General features: G+C 36.3%; 1 protein-coding gene across 1 annotated transcript in view; it reads right to left on the bottom strand.

The window, feature by feature from the left end:
- LOC107717625 (cleavage stimulation factor subunit 3) overlaps positions 1 to 10,019 on the bottom strand; it is a 17,475-nt gene continuing 7,456 nt past the window's right edge. The window contains exons 4-18 of the mRNA XM_016524435.1: positions 9,456 to 9,488; positions 8,600 to 8,697; positions 7,554 to 7,620; positions 7,435 to 7,469; positions 7,217 to 7,343; positions 6,962 to 7,039; positions 6,553 to 6,715; positions 5,876 to 5,985; positions 5,661 to 5,777; positions 4,755 to 4,829; positions 4,327 to 4,470; positions 3,342 to 3,444; positions 2,837 to 2,906; positions 648 to 843; positions 1 to 222 (exon numbers count right to left, since the gene is read on the bottom strand). Of these exons, the coding sequence (XP_016379921.1) occupies positions 43 to 222; positions 648 to 843; positions 2,837 to 2,906; positions 3,342 to 3,444; positions 4,327 to 4,470; positions 4,755 to 4,829; positions 5,661 to 5,777; positions 5,876 to 5,985; positions 6,553 to 6,715; positions 6,962 to 7,039; positions 7,217 to 7,343; positions 7,435 to 7,469; positions 7,554 to 7,620; positions 8,600 to 8,697; positions 9,456 to 9,488 (1,596 nt within the window). The 3' untranslated portion in view covers positions 1 to 42. The remainder of the gene's footprint in view (positions 223 to 647; positions 844 to 2,836; positions 2,907 to 3,341; positions 3,445 to 4,326; positions 4,471 to 4,754; positions 4,830 to 5,660; positions 5,778 to 5,875; positions 5,986 to 6,552; positions 6,716 to 6,961; positions 7,040 to 7,216; positions 7,344 to 7,434; positions 7,470 to 7,553; positions 7,621 to 8,599; positions 8,698 to 9,455; positions 9,489 to 10,019) is intronic.

Genomic DNA, 10,019 nt, shown 5'->3' with positions numbered 1-10,019 from the left:
CTAGACCAGAGATCCTCAAACGATGCATCTCGGAGTTGAATGTTAAATGTATGTGAGGTGTTTATACTCACGCGCCAGATGACGTGGCTGGAAAGGGATCATCTGGCTGGTGTCAGGTTTGGGATACTCAGGTTTGCGGTCGGCCTCGTCTTTCAGCGAAGGGGTAGAAGGAGTGACCACCGCCTCTGGCATCAGTGATGCGTATTTGGCACGAGACACGTCCTGCCAATCGACATGTTCAGATGATGGAGGATATGTTGTACTATAAATTAGTGATGTATTTAAAGCCCCCATATACTTTGGTCTACTCCGTATAGTACAAACATAAGCATATCACTATGATCAGATTCTTTCTTACATGCTGTTTTCTCACCACTGTCATTATTGTTGTGTGTTTATTGTTTCATTGAGAGGAAAGCGCGCAGCACATTTATATATCTGAAGCAGTGTGGGTTGCGTCAGGATGTTTGCTAACAGTATAACACTGCTCAGGTATTTCCAACTTTTTACTCCTAAGCAAAGAACTAAAAAGAACTTTGCTGTGAGTATATGAGGGCCTTTACTATTACTGGCTGCTAAGAAACTAATGCAAAGCTAATTGATAAGTGTTAGTCGTGCCAAAGTATCATTTGTGAATGATATTGTACCTTGTAGCCGAGGGCTTTGAGCTCGCTGGGGGAGCAGGGATACAAATCCATGAACTTGTATCTGTCCACCAGCAGAGCCGTCTCCTTTCCCTCATACTCATCTTTAAAGGCCATGAAACGCCTTCGCTCCACCTTCAGGATACTGGCCAAGTCCCCGATGTTGCTCTCAAAGGCCAAGAAGCGCGCCCAGATTTCCCTGTTACACAAAAATCACACGTTAACATCAGGAATATTATCTTTTTCACGTTACATTTAACCCTGGGTTAAAGTCATAATGAAACAGAATTAGTGACAGATGTTTTCTTCTATATTGTGATGTACATCCAAGTGTAACAAATTATTGAAAAAAATACAAATAATAAAAATGTAGGGCAGGGATTGGTTCTATACATCGGTTGTTGATTGGATGTTGAGATGTGGGCGTGGCACTCAAAAGTGGCGGCAGATTTGCAGGGGCGGAGTTTAAGTGACTAAATGAGATCCAGTTAGGATGTTTAGATTAAACACTAAAAGGGCAAAAAATGATTTAAATATGAAACATGCACAGATGAATTGTTCACAACAAGATCTAGAACATGCATCTAGAAAATAGATTTCATTTCACACGTATAGTTTAAAGCAGCACTATGTAACTTTTGGCGCTCTAGCGGTTAATAAACAGAACTGCACACATCCCGCGGAAGAACATTCCAACCGGAGCTACTTCTCTAAGTTTATGTCTATGGCGATTCACGCAGGTATGTGTTACTCCGCAGCGGCGACGAACCGACCAGGCCACAATAGTCCAAATATAAGTACTTATTATAAGTGTACCGTAGTGATTCGGAATAAGACAAAAACGCGGTTTGGAAGATGAATTCATGATGTACTCGCTCATTATATACATTTTGCAAATTTTGAACACAGAAAAAGTTACATAGTGCTGCTTTAAATGAATTGGTCGATATTTGGCTATTTTAGGATTATCGCCTAATACATGATAGACTCAGCTTGTATCAGATCCAAAATGTACCAACAGTCTCTTCATATTCCATTTGCATATATTTTTAGTAAGTATTATGTCAAATAAATGTCTCATTTGATATTAACTGTACATTTTATTTTACCTAAGAAAATTATATTGGCCTACTTGATCTCTAGATATCAGTACTAGCCAATGAAAAATACATATTGGTTGACCAATATGAGTACAAACTGTATGGTGTGAATTACTAACCCAGGGTTAAAGTATGAATGGTGGGTATGTTTACACGGACTAGTCCGAATCCAATCTCAGATTCTTAATGTTCTGTTTAATATGAATTCTCAAAGTAATCCGATTCACATATTTATTTGCACATCTTGTAAGACGTAAAATGCAAGTAAACAATTATCAACAGTGTCGAGGAAAGTTACTTTTAAAAGTAATGCATTACAATATTGCGTTACTCCATAAAAAAAGTAACTAATTACGTTACTTAGTTACTTTTTATGAAAAGTAATGCGCTACGTTACTTTTGCGTTACTTTTTAAATCTGGACAGGGCTTGCTTGTTTGTTTTTAAAATAAAAAAAGTTATATTTTTGGCAAATATAAAAGCCTTTTCACACCAAAAGTGAAATAAGCAAGCCTCAGGCTGAAGAGAAAGTAAACCAACATGGGGACAGAAGAGTTGTCAATCAATAAATTGGAAAAAAAAAAGTAACTTGCGTTACTTATTTGAAAAAGTAACTCAGATATTCTCTAGTAAATTAAAAAGTAATGCGTTACTTTACTAGTTACTTTTTAAAAAAGTAATCTGATTACGTAACTTACGTTACTTGTAATGCGTTACCCCCAACACTGATTATCAAAGCATTGGGCATTGTATCGCAAGGTGTTTTTGAATCCAACTGAGAAAAGTCAGATTCAAGAGTTTCCACGCTTAATTTTTTCCTAGCGCTCCGATTATTTCAGGTTTACACCATTCCTTCCAATCCGATTCAAATTTCATTCGGATCGAGCTCAGTCAACCTCTTTTCAATCTGATTGAGCCATCAGTTCATTTACTAACAGATTATTTAGATGCATTGAAACGTAGCCTGTGCGAAACATAAAAGTTAATGACTGTTGTGTTAAAATAACTCCATTCTAAAGTGTGAAAAGTTCAGCAGATAGTTAGCAAAAATGAAAAGAAACAGATGGTATATTTGCGTAAAATAATCACTAACCCAGATTTGTCAGGGGAAAGACTGCCGGACGTCAGGACTCTCTCAAACAGGACTCTGGTGTTGTTGTCCTCTGTGATGGAGGGAAGGGCAAACAGCTCAATAATTCATTGTCATTTTTGAAAACTCATTCCTGGCCAGGCTTTTTACTTCTCTTCTTTTTTTGGTAATAGCCTAGCAACAAGATAAACATGACCGATGTTTACTGCTTTGCAAACAGAGTCTCCTAGCTATCTGCTTTATAAAGGAGACAAAAGCTTTGTTTGGTCTGCTAAGTGCTCCTGTGTCAGATATCATCATCTGTGTGTGTAAATAAACAGTCATCACAAGGGCATGTCAATGCTACGCATCTCTCAATGCTTTGGCTGAAATAGCTTTTCTCCAGCATTTCACCCAATATGATGACAGGGCAGTACAGGTGTAATAAATATCACCCATTGCTCGGCAGCAGATTAAAAGGAGACTGTCAATTCACCAGACGTGTGGATGGAGGGAATGGCGTTCTTACCGTTTAAGTGAGAGAGGTAATCAATGTACGCCAAAATGTATTCAGGAATGTCACCGTATTTCTTCAGTCCAAGCTCAAATATCTTAAAGGCCACAGGTGTGTCCTGTCGGCAAGGGAACAGTCATTCACATACTCTGTTTCAATTCAAAGTTTGAAATCAAGCTATCTCGTGCTACTGCAACAAAATTACCCAGCTGTAAAATCAAAACTTTGTTTAATTACCATTATAACTAGCTATCTCACAGTGTTTACATATGAATAAAAGCCTACATTAAAATCTGTCATATAAATTGGTCTCTTCAATAGAAATTAGTCTATTGATTGCCACCATTGATGGACAAATTTTCATTTTCATTTTAGATATTTTTTTAAAAATATCTGTATGACATTATATTCTGCAGTTCTTCCCTGTTGTACCGAATATCTATACTTTTCAAATTATCATATCGAAGTTAGAAATTCAAATATTGTGACAACATTTATTTTGTAGGGTGCCACAAGTTTGTTAAAATTTCCAAAGGGTGCCGCGACTAAAAAAAGGTTGGGAAACACTGCTTTAGATTTCTGAGGGGCGTAAAGTAAAATATGTTTGGTGGTGTAATAATTGTGAAGGTCACATCATGAAAAAAATGTAAAAATGGCTTCCACAAAAATATCAAACAGTTTTCAACATTGATGATAATCATAAATGTTTCTTGAGCAGCAAATCAGCATATCAGAATGATTTCTGATAGATCATGTGACACTGAAGACTGGAGTAATGATGCTGAAAATACAGCTTTGACTCACAGGAATATATTACATTTTACTATATATAACAATAGAAAACAGCTATTTTAAATTGTTGTAATATTTCACAATATTGCTGTTTTTAATGTACTTTGTTTAAATAAATGCAGCTTTGATGAGCATAAGAGAACTCTTTCGAAAACACTTGAAACCCAAGTGTAGTGTATATGTAAGAGACGTGTGGTGTTAATGTTACCTTGCTGCAGTAATATTCCATAAGAGCAGCAGTGACGTACACATGATGGCGTGTGCGAGCATCCTCTCTGGCCTTCTTAAAGATGGTGCGACCAGACTTGATGCCTTCAGCTCTTCTGGCAAATTTCATGTACTGGATATAGACCTGAACAATTCAACGGGTCAGTCTGTGTTTATTCACAATCATAACATTTGTGTTTATGCATATTAGGCATCCCACACGATTTCAAACAACGAATTTCCCAGATATTTCCATAAACTCTCCAGTTGAATGTGATTGCTGGAAAGGAATTGATAAAAACTATTCAAAATGACTTCTTGAATCACTGGGTTGTGAGCAGTTTTTACTCCTGAGGTTTTAGCAGAACTTTATTATTATTATTATTATTTGTCCATCACAGGCATTTGGACACAGGCAGCTGGACTCACCAAAGTAGGGTTGATATCTTCTATGGCCAGGAGGCGGTTGTATATACTATGAACCTTCTCGTGCTTCATGCGACTCTGTGAAAAACAGATCAATAATGTAAATGGACAAATGTTGAATTGTCAGATTACAGGGGACAAGATTTTTATTGCACTTTTGAAATAGAGTTCGTTTCGTTTAAACTCCCTAAAAAATAAATAAATAAAATAATCATGACATCACAACTAGGGTTATTATAGTTAACTAAAACTACAAAAATAATAATAATAATAATTTTTGCCTGCAAATAAATTAAAAAATATTTTATTTCCTGAATTTTTTTAATTTATTTGCAGGTAAAACTATTTTAAAAAGATGAAAAAGTAAGAAAAATGATTAAAAACTACAAAGAAAATTTATAAAAATGTCAAATATACAACAAAATGACTAAAACTCTAAATAAAATGATATTTTATTTAGTTAATATAAAATTCTAAATATTAATAAAAATTATAACATTACCTCAGCGATACTAATATAACACTGGTCACAACCAGGAGCAGATTTACATATGACATAGTGAACTATTCTTATAAATGCAATGTGATTTACATTTCGAAGTCTTCAAGGTAGAGTAGCAAAACAGCCTATTCAACTGTAAAGGTGAGACGGAATAGAAAAAAGCTGAAAAATTATCACATAACTAAATTCTGATTCTTTTTGGTGCTAGAGACCTTGACTAACATAACCTCATGGAAGAGCTTAAAATGCAGTAAAAGTGTAGAATACGGTCTATTTAGAGGTATAATAATTAGTTACTTTTTTAGGGAGTAACGCAATATTGTAATGCATTACTTTTAAAAATAACTTTCCCCAACACTGGGTATAACAGCTCAGGTCATCCTTTAATGCAGTTCTAGGGATCTCACCTCTTCATAATCTGCAAAAGAGAAATACAGTAGCATGTTCTTGTTGAGCAGAGTTCCTATGGCACGCTCGTAGATGTTAGCCGCCTCATCACTGAACAGCTTGGCGTTGTTCATGTCCTGAATGAGGAGATCATGAGTGAAATAAGTTGATCATCTATTTTCATTTTTTAGCACCGGCGGTAAAACCGTTTATATAAAATGATGTGCAAACCAACCCCTTTTTCTGCCAGCAGTTTGCTGGACTGTTCCAGATACTGGGCAGCTTCGTACCAGATGTCAGGGTGATGGCCGAGTACCAAAAGGCACTGCTCATAGGCAAACATCACTGCAAGTGACAAATCAAATAATTAGATACATAAAACAGCCTGATTTAATAACAAACATCACCAGAAACTCTTCTCTTCTCCTAAATTCTACCAGAGATTTTAAACTGTATTCAATACATTTATATATGTATATCAGTACATTTACGTTTATATCGCTGCAAAATGTAAACTGTAGTATTGCTAAGCTAAGTATGTACATACAGTATGCTTGCATAGGCCGATATATAATATATAGCAAAACCCAAATGCATGTTTGCAAAATGTAAACTATAATAACGTCCAGCTCTAATCTGTTAAATCCTAATAAACCATACATCAATGGAAAGCTTATTTATTCAGATTTCAGATGATGTATACATCTCAATTTCGAAAAAGTGACACTTATGACTGGTTTTGTGGTCCAGGGTCACATATATGGCATGAAGATATTAAGATATTATAAACATTAACATCGTGATTTTCTGTAAAGCTGCTTTAAAATGATAAGCGTTGTAAACACAGGTCTGAAACAGCAGTTGATCGTCAAAACCTGCAGCTCATTATTTATGAATCTTCCTGTAAGCCACCTCTCTTGGTGATGAGGGTCTGGTCTTCGGTACGCAGTGGGTTGCTCTTCTCCCATTGGATGTATTTCTTCCACATCTCCACCTGCTGGGCCTCCTGTGGGGAGTTCTGGGGCGGCACTGAGGGGGCGTTCCGGTCCAAACCCTTCATCACCGTCTCATACTCCTGAACGGGATTAAAATCAGCAGAGAATTAATAACAGAGGAACATCACGAGATGCAGAAGCGATTTTGTGAGATTTCGACAAATAGTACCTTATTAATAGTGCATTTTGAGCTTTTTTGCACATTTTGGAAACTTAAAAATGGTTGGGACCAAAATAAAAAATTGAGAACCCCAACATAATGTCAGGTCTATCAGAAAACCCTATCGTTTTATCACAACGCACACTTTAACCCGTGCAGAACTCACCTTGGCGACTCTCCTGGCGTTCATGTAGTCTCTACTCCGGTCTTCAATCATCTTTTTGGCCAAATGCACATTTATGCCCTTTATAATGGAACAAAAGCAATTTATGACAAACTAGAGATGGCACATGCACATTAAGACCAAATTAACAATAGAAAGTTGAAGAGGACTTTCTCTTAACAAATCTGAATTCTTGCTGTTCTCCAAAAGAGTGTCTTGAACCGGAATAACATATCCATTCATCTTCAACGTACTCACCTCTTCATACTTGCTGTAGTCCCTCCAGAGCTGCTCAATGTTAATCATGGGGTTGACGCAGCCTCTCTGATACACACGTCTGACGGCTGTGATACGCTGGTTCTCAGCGTATGACCCCACGGCCTCTCTAGAGACGCATACAGAGAGCCCTTCAAATGCCTTATGAACTTCTTTAATGACCGTGAAATGGGTTCTGAAAATGCAAATGGTGTACTTACACTCCCTTGAGGAAATTGATGTAATCCACCCAAATCTAAGAGAAGGAGAAGAGTTTAGAGCTAATGTCCATGATGCCATAGAACAAGGTAGGATAAGAACCAACTGTCAAAACACTCACCTGATAGGACATAATCTCCATCCCAATCTTATCCAAAGCAAAATCATAAGCCTGTGCCATCTTTTCCCTGCCAAAGAACAGCACATTTTAAGTATTTAAAGTGACTTTCTAATTATGTGTGACAAGAAAACATTCAACTCACAATGCCAAGTGAAAGTAGTGTTTAAAGTAGTGATATAACGATCATCAACCAAAAGTGTGCAACTTTGTTTTCTAAATTTGTTGTAAAGTAAAAGTGACACTGTAAAAAAAAAATTACATTTTATATTTTTTGTCAGTATAATTGTCTCATTTGCTAATATTAATAGTATTTTATAAAACGGATAGTTCCGTTCCTTGATTCTGATTGGTTGAGCCAAGTTCAAAGCTGTTGTAAATTACTCTACAAACAAACACCTTTGTTTACATTTGTGTGTTGCTCGGCAACCACTTGGTTGGAACCACAACCGTTTCTGAGGAACTACATTGTTACACATACTCCGCTTCGCGTCATGCCTAACAACACCCCTTAGCTGTTATAAATTCACCGTAAACCACGGCTTCTTGGGGCTTATTGCTTTAATATACAATAGGTCCAGAAAAAAATGCTTTTATCTTGCATTCTTCTAACTTAAGTTTTTTCCCCCCCATACAAATTATCAGAATAACAGTGAGTAACAGTGAGAATCGATTTGGTTATTAATAATTGTTCCTCTTTCAATTTAACGGCATTTTAATGAACTTGATATTCATGTTATCCAGCATTATTTGAGGAGGTTTCAAAGAGCATCTTGTGCTGCAATGGGAACCAGAAAACCAGATGTGATAGTTTGCATAGTAAACTAGTAATAATGCAGAACCTGAAATATTTTCTATTCATTCTACATCATGAAGTCCAATTTTTAATTTAAGCCTAAAAACTTATTTTCTGTCTAGATTTCAACTACTAGTATTTGAAATCCCAGACTGAACTGTGTTCTCTGAGTTTTGACCCCACTTTATATTAGTGTATCTCTAGTCACTTGATCACTACTTTAAAGCCATATAAACACAACTGTGTCACATACTTATAGCTGGGCAGTTTTCCTTTGGTTTCCCGTACATATGAGAGGTAGCACTTCCACAGGTCAATGTGCAGAACCTTCATTAAGCACCTCTGAAATAACTGAGCAAGAGATCGGAGAGTGAACAATCTCTTCTGACACACAAGATGCAAAACATAAAATTACATATGCATACACACTTTTAATTACTGCAATCCTTTACAAAAAATAGAGACTACAAAACCATGTTGGATGTAAATACAAACACACATCGAAGCCAACAAATTCTAGATTATGCTCCAATATATATATTGAAGTTATAATTATGCTGCAGATGCTTACATTGATCAGCTGGCAATACCATGGTACTTCAATATAACACTGAATGATTAACATTCATATATCACGGCATTTGCATGGTAATCCAAGGTAATGCAAAGAATACCATGTCCTAAAAACCATGGTACTTTTGTGTTAGTTTTCAGAAACAAAAGGGTCATGAAAGGTACGCGACTCAATTGACCCCGTATGACTGCTTTGTTGCTAAAATGCATTAACAGTGAATTGCTCACTGAACTGGGATCTTTAAAAAAAATAAGACAATATATCCGACGAAGAATCCGTTTTTTTCCTAATTTTTTAATGTCGGATTGCCTGTTTGCTGGATTTAGCAGAGCAAACAGGATATTTCTAGTAAAGCAGGGTGTTATTTTACTTCATTACATCTTGATGTTTACTCTGCCTGAGCTTTTGAGGACATAAAGTGGTGACATAGATAGAGTTCAGCTTTTAAGGAGTATGTCACACCTGTGTATGTCAGAGTAATATCATACGATCAATAAATTCGACACATGGCTTCCATGCGAAAACAAACACTTACCTTTTCAACCTTGTCATAGTTTTTAGCCTTGATCTGTGGACACATTTGAAAACCAATATTATTAAAAAAGTGGTCTGTAGCAAGACTGATTTGCTCCACACATGCACAACACAAACCCTTTAAGGTCAACAATGTGACATTCACACAACTCTGCAGTTAACTCTATTCATGAACTGCATGTGATGCTGCATATGGTCACAAGATTCACCAGAGCTAGGGTTTGAAGAATTACTCATTTCATGTGTGTGCAGACAGGCCACAAAGCAACAAATGTTGTGATACACTGTAAAAAAAAAAATCTGTGACATTTACGGTAAAATACAGGCAGCTGTGGTTGCCAGAACTTCACTGTAAAAAATATGGTAGCAACATTTTAGGTTTTACAGACTTAACTTAAATTCACAATAAAATACCGTATTTCATTAACTGATGTAATGTTAATAAACCAACATATTGAAGTGTTAATATCTGTTTTGAACCATTGTAATGCACTGATAACCACCAAAAACAGGTGGTGATGAGAAAGTCACATGATGAACCAAAGCCCATCACAAACAGCTCTTC

The sequence above is a fragment of the Sinocyclocheilus rhinocerous genome, unplaced genomic scaffold (genome assembly GCF_001515625.1).
Source record: "Sinocyclocheilus rhinocerous isolate Xijiao unplaced genomic scaffold, SAMN03320098_v1.1 scaffold240, whole genome shotgun sequence".
NCBI classification, from domain to species: Eukaryota; Metazoa; Chordata; class Actinopteri; order Cypriniformes; family Cyprinidae; genus Sinocyclocheilus; species Sinocyclocheilus rhinocerous.
This window is presented reverse-complemented; position numbering and strand designations above follow the sequence as displayed.